This window comes from Camarhynchus parvulus, chromosome 17 (genome assembly GCF_901933205.1).
Source record: "Camarhynchus parvulus chromosome 17, STF_HiC, whole genome shotgun sequence".
Classification (NCBI taxonomy): Eukaryota; Metazoa; Chordata; class Aves; order Passeriformes; family Thraupidae; genus Camarhynchus; species Camarhynchus parvulus.
In genome coordinates this window covers 6,247,954-6,265,546 of record NC_044587.1, presented here as the reverse complement: position 1 = coordinate 6,265,546, position 17,593 = coordinate 6,247,954, and the positions used below count along the sequence as shown (strand labels likewise).

The 17,593-nt window shown below is 51.0% G+C and overlaps 1 protein-coding gene across 1 annotated transcript in view; it reads right to left on the bottom strand.

Annotated features, from left to right (window-relative positions):
* The window catches only part of MEGF9 (multiple EGF like domains 9), a 44,837-nt gene that overhangs the window by 9,167 nt on the left and 18,077 nt on the right, over positions 1–17,593 (bottom strand). The window contains exons 3-4 of the mRNA XM_030961749.1: positions 12,696–12,888; positions 395–534 (exon numbers count right to left, since the gene is read on the bottom strand). Of these exons, the coding sequence (XP_030817609.1) occupies positions 395–534; positions 12,696–12,888 (333 nt within the window). The remainder of the gene's footprint in view (positions 1–394; positions 535–12,695; positions 12,889–17,593) is intronic.

The window sequence follows — 17,593 nt, the reverse complement described above, 5'->3', positions numbered from 1 at the left end:
CTCTAATCCTGTTATCTGTGGCAGCAAGTCCCCTTACGTCAGTGCCAGCACAGGGTATGTTTCCAGGTAAACAGCAGCTAAACAAAAGGTCTTTAAAAGCCCATGTTGTGTGTTTGTGTAAGTGCAGAGAACAATAGAGGCCCAGTTTTTGATACACGCTGCTGAGTTAGGGCTCTGGACTAAAGCACACAGCCTTCACTGCCCTCCTTCAAAGGAGAGCAACCCCAACCCTGCATTTCCATTTCAGCTTTAAGGTAAAGATTTTGGGGCTGCAAGGCAAAAAGACGTAGATGAAGGGGACAAGAGCGGAGTGTGCTGAATGAGAACAGAAAAAGCAGAGACAGAGGGGGCAGGTGAAGTCTGCACCCCCATGGTGACAAGAGGACATCATCACCTGTGGAGCTGTCGCAGCTGTGGGAGAGGTTGTGGCACTGGCAGGGCTCACACGAGCTCTCGTTGAACCTGAAGAAGCCCTCGCTGCACCGCTCACACTTCAGGCCCGTGACACCAGCTTTGCACTGGCACTTCCCAGAGCTGCAGAGGGAAAAACAAACAGTGAGATCTGGCTGTGCTGGCAGCATCCAAGGTACAAACCTGCAGGCAGGGTTCTGGACTCCCTGTCTTCCTTTCTGCTGGAAGCAGGACATGAAAGCCAGGGGCAGCCATTTCCAAAAAGTGATGGGGACTTCGAGAAAGGATGAGTGTCTGCCAAGGCAGTTGCCCTGACAGCAATTTCCAGCTGGGCACCAGAAATCATTGCTCATTCCAGAAAGCCTTGGCCCAGAGCCATTCCCTTGCACCAGCCCCAGCAGATGCTCCCACAGCCCCTCTGGAGTCCCTGCTCCACCTGCACCAGCCCTGGGTCCTGCAGGACTCTGGCACACCCGTGGTCACTGTGCCTGACCCATCCCAGAGCACCCACCTGGCTCATCCTCTCCCCTCCACACCAGTGCTGAGCAGCACCTCCCAGATTTTCGTGTGAGCAGACAATTCCCTGCTCAGCACCTGCTCTGCTGGCTCCCCTGGGAGCTGGGGCAGCAGCTCATGTGTCCTGCTTGGCTCCAGCCAGGGCAGGTGTCAGCCACCTGCACTCCCTCCTCTTCCCCTCCATGATCCCATTTATCCTTCCCCATCTCCATGGACCCCTCTCTCCAGCTGAATTCCACCCAGTAAAGCCAGGGAGAGACAAGAGAGGGTTCTCCCCTCCCCAGCAGAGGCTTCCACTCCAGCTGACCCAGACAGGAGCTGTTTGCTTGGGCACAGTGTGACTGCAGGGAGGGTGGAGCTCTGCACTGTGAACACAGAGGGCATTGCTGGTGGCTGCCATGAGCAAACAAATACCAGGAGCTATAAAAAGCAAAGGTTACCCTCATTCCTTTGGCTTTCTGCGCTACTCTCTCCACACAGAGAGCTTCCAACGCTTTGCTTTCATAACAGACTTCATACACTGGCAGCATTTAGCTCAACTCTCAGAGGAATCCCAGGAATGGATAAATGCTCCTTCCCATCCAGCCCTGGGCACAGGCACTGCTGGAGGTGCCTCATCCCACCTGGGCACACTGGGAACAGCCAAGGCAAGGGGCAGAGAGCATCCAGTGAGAGCACCCAGTGCCTCTGCACATCCCTGACAGCCCTGGGGGCACCTGCAGGAACCCCAGCCCTGCCTGCTGCAGGGAACCACCACAGCAACCCAAATAAACAGCATTGGTCCCCTCCAGGTGATGGATTTATCTGCAGAGGGGGTGATACAGACAGACAGACCCACAGACAGCCCTTCCATGCTGCATCACCCTCTGAGCTCTCCCCTGTGTAACCTCCTGTTCCTTTTAAAGTCAGCATTGCAGGGCTCACTGTGCCTGCACAAAGCTCATCCATTGTTCCCCCTCTCCTCCTGGAAAGACTGAGCAAGGCACAGTTTGCTCCTAAAAAGCCTCCAGAAAAAAATCTGCTGATTAAAACTAATAGATGTTTGATGCACTGTTGATGTGTTGTTTTTAACTAAAATGCAGTAAATTGAGATGTTTTGGGCAAGACATTGTTCTGTTAGAAATTAGCATAATTCAGTGTTTCTGTTGTTTGTTTGTTTGTTTGTTTGCCAAAGGAAAAGGAACTACTCACCAAAATATGGACCTCAGCCCAAGGGGCTACACAATTAAATACCTGCAGAATCTGAAATCTCAAGGATATTTAATGGCCTGATTACAAGAAGAAGAAAGAAATATGATGTTTCCTTGCTCTCCAGGCCATTATCTAGAAGTACAGCAGGCAGATGCAAAATTCAAAGGCATGCTGGTAAGCAGCTCAGTATGTTTGGCTGGTAAGCAGCTCAGAATGTTTGACTTTTAAAGAGCTTTTCACAAGACCCAACATTAATCCAAACGTTGTCACAGTGTTTAAAATAAGCGCAAACAAAAAGCAGCTTTTTATTCTTTGCTCCTGCCTGCTACTGCTATTCCTGTAAGAGGGCAGGGACAGGCAGGGAAAAGCAAGTGCTGTGGGGAGGAAAATCTGATGTTTAGCCTGAAAACACATCTTTTGGGGATGCAGCATATGAGCAGGGTTTTGTAGGATCAAGCATCTGAGCTGCATCATGTTCACCCTCCCTGGCTTCCTCCCGGAGTTCAGAGAGCTCTGTTTGACTCCCTCGTGTCCCTGACCCAGCCTTTTTCTCAATGACACCCTCCTCTTCCTCCCTGCTTCCACACAGACTCCCATTTCATTTCTTTCCAGGAGCTTTATTTCCCCAATGACCCTGCTGGAGCTCAATTCAGCATTTTGGGGCACAGTCCCTTGATTTTACTCGTTAGCTTAGAAATAACAGGAAAGCAAGCTTAAAAAAGAAGAGGGGGAAAAAAAAAAGACTGTTTGGAAAGTTTGGTTTGAATGCCTCTTGAACAGACCTTTTCTCAACATGTTACACATGGCACAGAGCCAAGTCCTGCATGTGCAAGAATTAAATCACTCAGCAAATATAAAGCTTTGCCTGTGGTCATTGCTTCCACAGAATAAAGCCCCCTTACAACACTCCTTTTTATAGCTCCAGCCCAGCAAAGTCTGTCAGACACTTTTTAAAGCAAAGGTCAATGATATAAATGCATTGAAACCAAAAAAAAAAAAAATCCTGTTAACAGACCAATTGTGCCCATAAAAATCCAGAAATTCGAAAGAAAAGGCCCACAGTTTAATAGTTGAACAGTGAGAACTGAACTGGATTTTGAGTATCAGCCAAGAATTTCTTTTTGGGGGGAAGTGGGGAGAACGAGGGGGATGGGAAGAGGGAAACGTTTTGATGCAGCAACATCAATTACTCAACTCCACTTCAGATGATGATTAACCCCTCTGAAGCCAGCCAACGTTCAGCTCTCACAAAGAATTGATACAAATATCTGTTGGGATAAAACCAGACTTCCAGTAATCAAAGTCTCCTGCCAGCATTGGTTTCTACCAGATTTTTATGAATACACTCACTCTGGAGAGCGTGTAGGTGGTGTGTATCACCATCACATCATCCATCAACTTTACAGATGTTTCCTACTGATTAAAACCATCACCAGCATGTGAGGCACTGGCCAAAGGAGCAGGCAGTGACTGCTGGTCAGGGACAGCCACATCCAAGGCTTGGATCCAGATGGAATGATGGATGTCCCCTCTGGGGACAAGGGCCACATGCCAGGTTTGGGACCCCCCAAGGCAGGAGCTGGTTCACCTGAGCACCCTCAGGGTCCCTGTTCTGCCTCAGGAGACAGCCTGGGGCTGGACTAGGACACAGCCAGCCCAGGCAGCAGCATTCCCACAGCCATGGGGCAGGGCAGTGTAAATAAAACACTGGGGCAGGGGACAGCCTACACCCCAAATTATGTCTCATCTCCAGTCCCCACAGCTCCCTTCCACTCCTCTCAAGGGGAAAGAGCCACAGGATCCCATCACTTGCCAAGGGATTGTGCTAATGGTGGCAACCAAATGTTCCCTGAGCTGGGATTCTACACAGGACTGCAGCTTTACAGGTACAGAAGCCAAGGGGACACAGCAGAGACACCCAGCCCTCCCCTGAGTACTGGTAAAGAGGAGTGCAGGCAGTTCTGATTCACCTGGAAGTGCCTCAGGAGCAGGGCACAGAGAACAGGGAACACAGAGCATCCTGCAGATGATTTCCTGCCAGGTCTGGGGGCTGGGGAAGGACAGAGTGAGGGGCTGGCCTTGGGAGCTGGGGCAGTGCCCTCACTTTGCACAGACTGCACAGGAACTCAAGGCCTCATCACAAGGGGAAAAAAGCATTAAAGTGGCTGTGACCTGAGACAGAGCACAATGTGCAGCCACATCTGCAAGGGGTCTCCACTCCTCCTCCACAGAAACATCTTGATTTTAGCAGGGACATGACAGGCACAAGATGGATGGGAGGATGAAGGACCATGGCCTTAGGGGCTGTTGGGAGACAAGCTGTGCACAGTTAATGGGCTAACAGAAAACCCTCAGCAAGCTCCAATCATTCCTCTTCTTCCTTTTCTTTTTTTTCCCCCCTAAGGAGGAGGAATGGAGAAATTAATTTTGAATATATTCCCAGACACCAGAAAAGCCCCAGTCAGAGCCCAGGGACTCCCTGGCCATGTCAGACCCAGCTAAAGCAGCACAGCACCAAGCTCTTGTGCCTTTATTTTCAAAACATGTGAGATTGGTCAGATTTTGGGGCAGAGGCAGAGAAGGAGGGAACTCCCATGGGTCTCAAACCAGGGCATGCCACGCAAAACCTACAACAAGAGTTTTTCCAAATGCATTTATTGTTTTCCCTTGAAGCCCAGAGCGCACACACACACCCTGCCCAGCTCAGCATCTCCCCAAGCAGCACCAGGAGAGCTGGGCAGGGCCACACTGCCCTAAGAAAGAGGGAAGTGAGAGCTACACCAGCCCTTCCCTGGACATCTCCAGGTGCCATCTCCAGCTTCACCTGTCCCCTGGGGAAGCCCCAGTGACAGCAATGTCCCTCAGCTGCCCCAGCAGGGCACAGGGTGTCCCTGGAACAGCCACAGTTCACAGCAGCAACAGCACTGTGGGAATGAGGGAAATCGTGTTGAACCATGAGCATCTTTAAAACAAACCCCATGAAAAGGCTTTGTCACACTTTGATGGGATAAGACAAAAGGATTCTGTGCAAGATTAGGAGGATTCAGAAGAGATGTCTCCAAAAATGGAGTGTTCCTCCAGCAAGCTGGGCTCCTTTAGTGCTGATTTTCTGTGGTGTCTGACAGCGGCCAGGGCATAAATCTCTCTTACACCTTCCTGGGCAACGTGGAAAAGTTCACATTTGAAAGCCAAATGCTCCAAGACACTTTGGTGGGAAAGCAATGGTGTTAACACTCAGAATCACAGAATCATTCAGGTGGAAAAAGCCTCCATGATCACTGAGTCCCACCTTTGATCATCACCAGAGCACTGAGTGCCATGCCCAGTCTGCTGAACATCTTCAGGATGGGGACTCCACACCTCCCTGGGCAGCCCCTTCCAATGCTGCACAGCCCTTTCCATGAAAAAATCCTTCCTGATGCCCAGCCTGGTGCAGCTTGAGGCCACATCCTCTCATCCTGAGGATACCAAGCACCCTCCCAACCCACGTGCTGACTTTTCTGTCCCTCAGTTATCGAATATCAGCACGTGAGGAAGGGGAGAGCAGGAAAAAGCCCCACACTGGGTTTCTCCTCCCCACTCCCCAGCTCTACCCAAAGCTGCTGGTGGCTGAGGTGGCTCTGTGGGAGAGTCAGTGGGGCCAGGGCCAAGCCCTGCACCAGCCACTCGCTCTGAGCCCCTTTGTGGAGGGCACAAGAAGCAGAGCTTTATGGGGGCCAACACTGGCCCATTGTGTGCCACATTCCTCACTCCGCGCTGGGGCATGGCAGCTGCTTTGTAGGGCAGGAGCAGGGACACTTCAACACTTCACAGCTCTGAAAGGCCACTCTGTAAATGTCAAAGGGCCACCTTGTCTGGCCACCGCCTCCTCCTCTGCAGCCCCAGCTCCCCCAGGAACCAGGGAAAGCCAGGGATCTCCAGGCAGGGCTCTGCAAAGCCAGGGATCTCCAGGGCTGGGCTCTGCAAAGCCAGGGATCTCCAGGCTGTGCTGTCCCCTCCAGGTGAGGTGCCCTTGAAGGAGGGGAGGGAGGCAATGGAAGGTCCACACTGACCCTGGAGAGGGAGGCTGGATGGGATCCTGCACAGTTCCAGGAGTTCCTCACTCACAGCAAAGTCTCAGCCTCAGCTGGTGGGTGCTGGATTCCCAGAGTAACCTCTGGGGACCATGTGCAGGGATGGGCCAGGGAACCAGAGAGGGACACATCAGTGGGGTGCCACTCAGTGGCCCCCACTGAACACATCCACTGTGCCCAAAGGGGTCCCTCCATCCCCCAGACCTCTGCTGGTGCCTCTGCTCAGACAGCAGAAGACCCAGGGTACAAGCAGTGCCTGAAGTACACACTGGGCACCACCTCTCAACCAGAATTTAGCCACAAAAGCTTAAATAGTTGAGCCCATATTTCTTTTTGAGGGCAGTCAGTGCTTGCCAGAGCAGCGAAGTTTGCAACAGACAACACAGGAATGGCAAAGCCTGCTCGAAAATCCCCAAAATAACAGGATTTCTGAGAAGCCATAATTACCATAGGGGAGATGATAACAATCCACCTTTCCCTGCTGCTGTGTCCAGTCACTCATTCATTTCCCATTCCTGCCTGCGACTGAATAAAAATGGGTTCAGGTGCCTTTACCTTCCTGTGGGGGCAGAGAGGAGGAGGAGAGCTAATCAGATATAAAGGATGTGAGAGGCTGGAATAGGGGAGAGATTTAGATAATTAAACCATGCAGAAAAATAGGCTTTAACAGGGTATTCTTCTGCTTTTCTGACGTCCACATGTAATAATTTCCGCTACAAAACAAGATCTGTTCTCTGCAGAGTGATGCTGACAAGGCATTACTGGGAGATAATGAGCCACCAGTTGTGCTCATCCAATCTACAAAAGGGAGAGCAGTCTTTTTAAAGAGAAAAAGGGGGTTTGTCTGGTTTTGGGGGGGTTTTAAAGCACAAGTCCTTGAGGATTCCAGCTCCAAAGGGGAGCAGTGCCTGATGTGCTTTACTGGATTGCTGAAATACAGCAGGATGGAAAGAGATCCCACGCAAAAGAGAGACATTTCAGAAGTGTGATGACACTCTGCAGACAGAAAATGAAGACTTTATCTATGCAAAACAACAACTCCATCACTTCCCCCAAATAACCCCCGGGGTCTGGGATGGCCAGCAGCCCTGCAGGCTGGTGAAGCTCCACAAAAACCTTGAATTTCAATGGACCTGCATTTCCTGACCACTGAAAAAACCCCACCAAATCCTGCCTCACCTGAGGTTCAAGGTGTGTCCAGACTGTGCCACACCAGGCTGTCCCCACAGTCTCTTTGCTCCTTCTCACAACCCACCAGCTCCCCAATCCCAGTGTGTGGCTCTCCCTGCCCAGCTTCCCAAGGACCCCCAGAACCCCCAGGCCTTATTCAAAGGTCTCAACAAAGCACTTTGTCCAGGCTCTTGCAAATCCTCACGAGCTGGGGTCACAAGATCAGCCTCTCCACACAGAATCCCACCACAAAGGCAGCACACAGGGATGGCCCCTGCCCTCCCTGCTCCAGGGCACAGCCATGCCCAGATGCTCCCAGGGACACTCTGCCTTCACTCCTTTAACATGAACACAAAGCCTCAGGTCCCCTTGAGGGGGAAAAGCATCTCTGAATTAACACCTAGGTATTTCTATGTGTGTTATCATTTTTCCACCTTTTTTTCACTGGAAATGAGTGACAGGAGCTCCCTCTCACATGACTTATGCCCAGCCTGCAGCACGAGCCATGCAGGAATTGGGAGCCATGCAGGGCTGGCTCTGCAGCAGCAATAAGGAAAGGCTGCTGGGTCAGCAAAGCAGCAGAGCACTGCACCCTTGGGCATGGGGTGTCAGCCCACAGCAACCAAAGGAGACCAGACATCATCTTCAAGCTGTCTGCTGGAGCTTCTGCTTCCCACTGCCCTTCTACTTGTGGGGAAACTGAGGCACAGGCAGAGGGAGCAACTTAAACTGATCCACAGACCCCAGTTTAACAGGAATCTGTTTGCTCTAGGGACAATGGCAGCATAGGTACATGATTAGTTTAGAGCTTTTTAAGGGAACTGGGAAAACCTAACCCAGTTTAGATGGCTAACCTGGGTTTAGGTAAACCATGTGGCAAAGCTGGGTCAGGGGAGGTTCAGGCTGGATACCAGGAAAAGGTCCCTCCCCCACAGGGTGCTGAGCACTGGAAAAGGCTCCCCAGGGAATGGTCCCAGCCCCAAGGCTACCAGAGCTCCAGCTGCAACACTCAGGCACAGGGTGGGATTGTTGGGGTGTCTGTGAGGGTCAGCAGTTGGACTGGATGATCCTTGTGGGTCCCTTCCAGCCCAGAATATTCTGTGATTCTGTGATCCTTAAAACTCACAGCAGCCACAGCTCTCCCCTTGTTCCCTGGCACAGGTACTGCTGCATCACTTCTCTTCCCTAGAACCAGGACAAGTTAAAAAACAAAACAGGGAAACAGGGAATTGAGAGCTGAACCCTTCTGCCAGGCAGCAGCATCTCCTAGCAGCATCTCTGCTTCACAGCTCCACTCGCTGTTCATATCCCAAACCCACAGGAGCACCCACGCAGGGCCAGCTGCTCGTGGGCTAAACATGCTTCCCCCACAGCTTCAGGAAAGGAAGAGCCACTCACACCCCAGTGCTGGGCTAGGAAAAGTTGGGATAAACACCTCAAAGGAGGTAAATCCAGGCCAGCCCTCCTGCAGATGAGCTGGGTCACACTGGGCTGCCCTGGGCCAGCATCTGCAGTGCCACATGGGGATGGGCAGTGCTGCCAGCAAGGTAAAAATAAACAAACCAAAACTGCAGAGTCATCTGCCATCTCCTGCTCCTCAGGAGGGGGATGCTGTCTCATCCAGGCTGATGCTGCCTGCAGTCCTGGTCCTTCCCACCCCACAGCCAGAGGCCAGGTTTGCATGGAGAATTATCTCAGGGTGTGTTTGAAGAGCTGAGCCTGCACAGCTCCTCACACCAGGGCACGAGGGCTGCAGAACCAAAAGCTCCCTCACACAAACCTCCTTCCCTCTCCCTGCTCATCCCAGCTCTGTGTGCTGGCTCCCACTGCCCTGGCTCAGCTGGGGACACGGGTGGCACTTTGGGTGCCAAAGGGTGCAGAGGGCCAGAAACACCATGAGGAGCCCCAGTGCTCCCAGTGCTGCCCTGGCTACTGGGACTGGAGACCACCAAGCCCAGCCCACACTCCTGCTGCCTCTGCCCTGGCTCCCTGCCTGGCCTTATGAGATGAGAGTTCAGGCACAAGACTGCTGCTCTCATGAAAGAAAAAAGGGACACCACAGGGGAGATGTGGGCTGGCCAGCCTGGGCATGGGGACCTTCCCCAGCAGCCCTGATCACTTCCACTCCCCCACCAGGCTGGGAGGTTCTGCTTTCCTCAGAGGACACAGCACAGCCTTCAACTCGAGGGGTCCAAAAGATGGTGAGAGATGCAGCTCTTGGCTGGGGTTACATCCCCATGGGCTGAGGCCTCTGCCAGGCACCCTCCCCACTTGTCCCTGTCCCCAGAGCAGGCACACAGCCCTGCCAGCCCAGCCCGTGCACCCACATGAGTCAGCGTCCTCATTCTCCACCACTCTGACCTTGACCATGGCCCTTTGAAACTTCAGCTTCTTTCCCCACCCTTCCTCCATGGACTGTGAACACTTCCAGGCCACAGCTATCTTTAGCAAGCATCTGCACCGCATCCAGCCCAAAGAAATGTGATTTTTTCTGAGGTTTCTAGGCGTTAACCACAGCAGGGACAATTCCCTCCCCTCCCCAAGATGTGTCAGCCCTCTCTGAGCAGCCCAGGGCTCCATCCAGCCCCTCAGCTTGAGCCACACACAGCTTTTCATCTAACAAAAAAACCACCCAAACCAGAGCACAGAAATGCTCTGCCATCCCACAGGGGGATCTGTGTGGATCTTCCTAGATAATCAAATTTAAACCACCACCAAAACAGACCTTTGATTAGCAGCCATGGAGCCCATTCACAGCGACAGCATGTCAGGTCAATGTTCACTCCCAAAATCAACTCTGTGCCTCAGGAAAGGGATTTTTTTTTATTAATTTTTGTTTGATGGTCTGCATTTGAGGTCTGGTTAACAAACAGGGGACTTGGGTTGCCATCTGGCCAGCCTAAGAGCGTGCTGAGGAATAATACTAATAATCATCATATGGTGGTGCTTTATTTAAAAGGCACTTTTTGTAAAAGCCTGGGCGAGCTGACTGAAACCTAAGAGGGATCTTTGTGTGCCCTGAGGGCTCAGCCTTTGGGCACTCTGCCCCTCCAATCAGCCACCCTTAAAAAGGGTCAGAGTCCAAAATCTCTGCTGCTGTTCCACCCAGAGCCCCACTGGAACAGCCATGGCTTTCCTCTGAAGCCTCACACAGGAATTCGCTTGTGCAAGTCAAGCTGGGCTGGTGCTTTATTAAATAAATAAAGTGTACAACTTACAGGATTTACCATGTCAACAAAACAGTAGCTGGTTGCTGGTATTGGGCAATGCCTGCGTGCCTCATCCCTGAGCAGAGATTGCCTGAGGGACACTGCTGCTCCTCCAGGGAGTGCTCAGCAGCCACCCAGGGCTCCCAGCAGGAGAGCCAAAAATCCCTTCCTGCATTCACACACCCAATTCCCTGCAATGGGCTCTCCCACCATCAGGGCAGATCCCCCCACCCCTGGTGCCTGCCCCCAGCCATGCCAGCTGCAGCCAGGAGCTGTGCCCAGCCCCGGTGCCCACTCTGACACAACAGGAGCAGGGGGAGCACCTGCCCTGCTGCCCTTTGTGTCCCACTCCATTTTCCCACACACATCACTACAGCAGCCCTTCTGATGCCCCCAGCCCTGTAACACAGACAACTGACCTATTTTTCTCTTTTTAAACACCCAGAGGTCATCTCTGTCTGCAGCAAACCCCTCTGAGGCGGGAAGGGAAACAGAGTGATCTCTGTTAGCAACATCCCCCCTCCCCAAATCTCCCTCCACATCTTGCCCTGTGCTGTCTCTTCTGAATGGCTGAGAATGAGCATCTCCCCCACCCCTCCAGGCTGTGAAATGGTGCTGAGGAAAGGCTGGGGAGGTCCCTGCTGTTTCTGGCTCCACACAGATGGCTCCAACTCCACCTCATTCTCCTTCACAACTCAGAGCATCTCACCTGAAGCTCCCAAGGGCGTTCCTTGGCTTGCCCCATGCAGTGAGACATGGGGAGACACCAGACATGTCCATGCTTCACCCACTGCCCAGTAACCCAGAGCTGGGGCAAGAATGCTCCCCTCCAGTTAACCCAGTTGCTCCAGCAGCATTTCCCCTCCTCTCCCAGTTCCCAAGGATAAGATTTGCCCCATCTGCCTTTCTGCCCAATTTGCCTTTCCAATAGATCTGACCACAATCACACTTTCAATTCTGTGGCAAACCCTGATGCTTCCAGGCACATCTTCCCATACCTAAAACAACCACTAAAAAAAAATAATAAGTGATAAAACTTCATATTTTCCACCCTCAAGAATCACCTCTTTTAGTAAGAAGGTCACTTTCCTCAACTGGAGAGCTACTTTTAAGATCTGAATTGTCAGAGCTTATGCAAGCAGAAAAATGCAACACTGAAACAAAAAGGAAGGACATCAATAGAGGGTTTGGTCGTTTGGGAAAAGATAATGTATAAAATAATTACAGGCAGCATGTCCCTGCAGAGCATTCTGACTCTGACTCAGCCCCTGCCCTGGCAGGGACCTGCAGGTGCTCAACACATGCTGAGCCCAGACCCAGCCCTGGAAGACAAAAAGGCAGCAGGAGCCTGGGAAGGCTGGAAGTTGCTGCAGGGTGGTTGCTGAGGTCCCCTCCAAGGAGAGACTTTGCAACTTGCTGTCCCCATGAGCACGAGGTGGAGAGCCAGTGGGTCAGGCTGCTGCTGGGTGTGATCTTGCAGGAACAGAGATCCCCCAGCTCAGGCACTGCCTCTAATGGCTGGCAGATCACTGCTTGGAAAACCATTGCGTGCCAGCTTTCACAAGGCAAGATGTGAGGGTGGGTGAGGTGAAATGAAGAGGAACACATTCATTATACAGGAGCTCCAAGCATCAGCTCTGGTTCCTGTAAACACCAGGCAAGGCAGGAGCTGACTCTGCTCTCGCCGCTTCCACCCCAGTGCTCAGTGAGAGCACAAAGCTTTGCCTGCCTCTGGCATAAAACCCATCCCTTTGGAAAAGAAACCCCCCACAGTCCCCATGCTCCACCCCAGCCTCTGCTCCCCTCCCAGCTCAGGAGTGAGGGCAGCCCTGCCCAACAGGGACTAAGAGATGCACAAGGCATTAGGAGAGGTTCTGCTTCCATGAGACTCCAAAACACAAGTCAGCTCCCTTGGGGGCTGCCAGGGCTTTTGCCACAACCACAGATATTTTTTCCTCATTCAGGAGCTGAATTATAATCTTCATAAATTATTTTAAGACCAGCTTCCCTCCTGCTTATTTCTTTTCCTTTTAAACACCAGCACAGACGACAAGACCGGCTCCTGCCCAAAACCCAAACCACCCCAAATCCCAACACCTTGTGTGCAGAACCGTGGGTTACTCACTGGTCACACTGCTCACTGGTGGCTCCAGCAGGGCTGCAGCTGCAGGGCTGGCACTGCTGGCCTCCCTGCTGGGGGAAGAAGCCGTGGGCACAGCTGTGGCAGCGTGGCCCCGTGTAGCCAGGCAGGCAGTGGCACTGCCCTGTCGTGAGGTTGCATCCGGCGCTGCCCACCGAGCTGCAGTTGCACAGGTCTCCTGCAAGGAAAGAGAAACAGAGGCATGGAACCACAGAACTGCAGAATGGCTTGGGGTGGAAGGGGCCTTAAAGCCCACCTCATTCCAAACTCCTTCTGTGGGCTGGGACAGCTTCCAGGCTGCTCCAAGCCACGTCCAACCTGGCCTTGGACACTTCCAGGGATGCGGCAACCACAGCTGCTCTGGGCACCCTGTGCCAGGGCTTTGTAGCCATGATATTTTCTGAAAAATCCTTTCCTTAGGATTTTATCTCCTGAGAAGCTGAGAGGCCTCAGGAATAAAATGTAAACAATGGTTATCTGCTGCTGTGGAATGCAACAGGTGCATCTGTGATTGGTCTCGTGTGGTTGTTTCTAATTAATGGCCAATCACAGTCCAGCTGTCTGGACTGTCTCAGTCAGTCATAAGCCTTTGTCATCATTCCTATTCTATTCTTAGCTAACCTGCTGATGAAATCCTTTCCTCTATTCTTTTAGTATAGTTTTAATATAATATATATCATAAAATAATAAATCAAGCCTTCTGACATGGAGTCAACATTCTCATCTCTTCCCTCATCCTAAGACCCCTGTGAACACCATCACAGGGCATCACCACTCCCTCTGCATACCCCCATCACCACTTTAAGGATAATTTTTGCTTTAAAATGTTGAGATGATGGACAAAAACCACATTGGGAGCACCTTAGGGTTTGAAACACCACAGCTCATGCTTGAAATCACAGCTACAAGATTATGGGTATAACTATCTAAAATTTATCTATACGTAGCTGTACACAATGTCTTTATGAACATACCCACACCCAGCCCTCTGACTCCAGGAGCTGACAAGCAGTAAGTAATATCAGGATAAAATCAGCAACAGGTTGCAAAGTCATTAATTCTAAGAGCTTCCATTCCACACCACTGGAACAGCCCTGGTACCACAGAACAAACTCTGACAGGGCAAACTGGCAGCAGCACCACCCACTCCTGAGGAAGGGATAGAGAATCCCCTGAAAATCTGCCCTCAGGGGAGCACCAAGTGCATGAAAACTGTACTTCAAACGCTGTGGTAGAGCTGGAGGCAGGACAGGGACCTCCACCACCTAAACCAGACCACCCTCAGCTCTGTGGTGAGAGGGGATGGCTCTGGGGACCCAAACATTGTCTTTGGGGACACTGTATTTCCAGGGGTTCTGGAAAGCATGCACTGAACAGCTGCTTTTTTAGGAGAGAAGCAAATCTTTTGATCAAGTGGTGAATTCCCAGTCCCCCCACACGTTATTTCTTGTAATACTTTAAAGCCCCAAATGCACTGAAGAGAACAACTTCTCCCTGGCAATTTGTTTCTGCCAAGAGCTTTATCTCTGCTCTTTCACTGCAAAATATTTAGTGCCTTAATAATTTAAAGTCTTCTTCTGGCAAGACTGAATTATAAACAAGGATTATTTGCAGAAATAGTGCATAAAGCATCAGGGGCTTTACACAACTGCTGGTGTTTGTTATTTCCTGAGAAGAGCCAGTATTCAGGGCACTTTAGGGGGAGTGGAGAGGCCAGGTCCCCATCCCAAGAAAACTTGACTTAAAGCTCTTTTCCTTTTCATCCATGCTCTTCTAGCACACAAAGAAATGTGAGTTATTTAGCTTTATTACTCCACCATAGGATCCCCACACAAGCCATGTTGTGCCTATACACCTGTGAAATTGCACCTAAATTTTCTTCAATCCAAACTATCAGATAGGACAAACACCTCAAGATCCAATTATCCACTTCAACAGCCATTTCACATAATGAACTAAATTCCCAGCTCAATTATCCAAGCAGAACCATATCGATTTGGGCACTTGGGTTTCTCTCTCCCACCAGAGCAGAAACCACAAAAACCTGAGCAAAAGCACTCTGGAGTTTGTCAAACATGCATCAAAACAAATTTCCCTTTCAGAACTCAACCTGTGGCACCATTGGACCTGCCAGACTTGATCAAGGGAAGAAAATGAGCATTGTGTCCATTCTAATAGCATGGGAGGCACTGACAGGGCAGGTTCCACACAGGGGGATGAGCAGCTCCATGTGGAGACCACCCCTGTGCTCCATCAAAGCCAGAGCCACCATCCTGACACTCCAGATGGATGGCTGGATGGACAGGGCAGTGCTTCAGGATGGTCCCCATCAGCACCATGGAGCTCTGCCCCATCACTTATGCTCCAGCAGGATGGCAGCACTGTGAACCTGAACCTGACTTTGTAGCATCCACTGTTTTCCATCCAACGCTCCTGCCCACCAAAACTGCCCCAGTTCAGGTCAGGCTCTGCCTGAGCTGCCAAATTCAACAGCAACACAGACACCACTGCAATGGCAGCGCCTCAGGAGAGTGAGAAATGCTGCAATAATCCAAAATGACACTGGTAAAACACTTTTTGCTTGGTGAAGCCTGGTTCTGCTAGTGATGGGGAGAGCAGCTGAGCCTGTCTGCTGTGAAATCACCCCAAGTGTGTGCTAAGGCACAACTCAACAGATCCAGAAGTTGTCTCCCAAAAGGGTTGATTCCTTGAAGACCCTACCTACCCCCATGACTCCAGAAATCTTTGGGGGTCATGGGGTAGGTGGGGTCTTCAAGGAATTGACCCTTGAAGATGGTGGTCCCAGGTAGGGGAGCAGCACCCCACATGGTCCCTGCCCACCCCAAATGCATCCAGCCCTGCTCACACGTGGATGCAGCCCCAAAACACCGCAGAGCTGTGTGGGGTGGGCAGCGGAGGAGATTCAGACAGCAGCACTGGAATCTGAACTCCACCAAGGACAAGGGCTGCACAAGGATGCAGCAGGCTATGAAAACCTGAGGGCTGATTTAAAGGACACTTTGCTGTCCCCACAGCAGCCAGGTGGCAGAAGGTGAGAACGGTCCTGAGCCAGAACAGGAACTGATAACAAACATCTGCCCTGGGCTCTGGGAACACAGCAAAGAGGATGAGCACTACAGAGGAAAATCAGGGAACACTGTCCTGGCTTCTGGCCAGAGCCTGGGTTTTAGGAGCCTTTATTCAGTTTTCTCAGGCTGGTGTTTTGCTTTTGAAGATAACCTTCAAAAATACCTCACTGAGAGCTTTTGTGAAGGCAAAGGAATGAAGAGAGTGGATGAGCCCCAGGATGTCCCACTCCAGACTGCACAGTCATGGCTGGAGGGTTGTGTTGAGGCTGGGATAACATCACCAGCAAGGGAGCCAAGGGCAAAGACCTCTCAGGGATGAGGCACTGGTCCAAGCTCTGACTCTTCTCAGTTTGCTATCCTGACTCATCCTTGCTCTGCCTCAGTTTCCCCATCTCAGGGTGTTCCCCTGCCCCCCAGGGCCTCCCAGCCCTGATCGTCTCTGCCTGTTCCCCATTGCTAAACCACCAAGGTTCCCTTCCTTCCCCACAAAGCACCACACTACAGCTCAGAGCACGTGGTCATCACAGACAAAACCCACCACCTCTGCTCGTGAGGGGACTGACAGGCTTAAATTCATTAACAGCAAAGGATGTTTTGAGGTTCAAGAATAGAGGCACCATAAAAATGTGTGCCATTGCCATCTTACCCTTCAAACAAAAAAACCCAACACCTCTCCATTCAGGAACAATATTTCACCTTCACTGGTTGTTGCTTGGAAGAAGGTGGAGTGGAAGGAAAGGTTCCTCATTTGGGAAGCAAGGGGCACACTGCTGTGTGGAGAAAGATTTAACATCCAATTTCAGTTAGCCCCAACCGAAAATCAATTAATTTTTAGTATGCAAAAGCCATAAGTTAGCAATAAACTGGAGAATAGATGTTTTATGTTGTACTGGGTCCATAGCATGGCTGTAAATGCACTGACACAACCAAGAACCTCCAGGTCTGAGGGTGCCCTGTGACCCATCAGTGTGGCCACCTCAAACTCTGTGCCACCTGCCCTGTCCACCCCTAATAAAGATCTCAGCCTCCAAATCCCATTCCAATGCAAACCCCAACTCTGCAAATCCCAGCAACATCCCAGCCTGTGCCAGATCCATCATCATCCCACATCCCTTCATCTCCCATCCCCTCCTAACACTTAAACAGGGCTTGTTCTGATGAAAAAATCCTTCCTCAAATTACTTCTTTCACATCCTTTCAGCTTTGCAGTGTTTTAAGTTTTCACACATTTCATAAGCATGATTCCTCCTCCTTTCCAAGCCACTTAATGAATGAATAATTTAGAAAACAGGTGAAATATTTACAAAGGGTAAAGAAGCCAGCACTGTGAAAGGCACGAAGGTCTCTGTGAAACCACATTAGCTGGGGACATCCTGAACCAGTGCAGATCCTGAATGAACTCACCTGCTCCCTGGGAGCCAGCCTGGAAAACCCAAGGAGCACATTTTTCATTATAAGAACATGCAGCTGTAAGAGCAAGCTGTGGAGGCCCACAGATGCTATTTATTGTCCTGCTGCAAAAGCATCCCCAAGGAGACAGACATTTTCTGTTCTCCAGACTAGATGACGGGAAGAAAACCAAATTAATTTCTAACTTGGAGGTACTGTTGGATTTTTGGGAGCCAGAGATGCAGCCCCAGTTTGGCACCTGCAGCTCTGAAGCCAACACAGCCCAGCAAGAACCTCACCCCCCAAATACTCCCCAGATATCCCAAAGGATTTAAACCACTGCCCACAACAGCATTCCATCCCTGGAAAGGCTTTGTTTTTATATTAATTTAGCAGTTTTCCCTC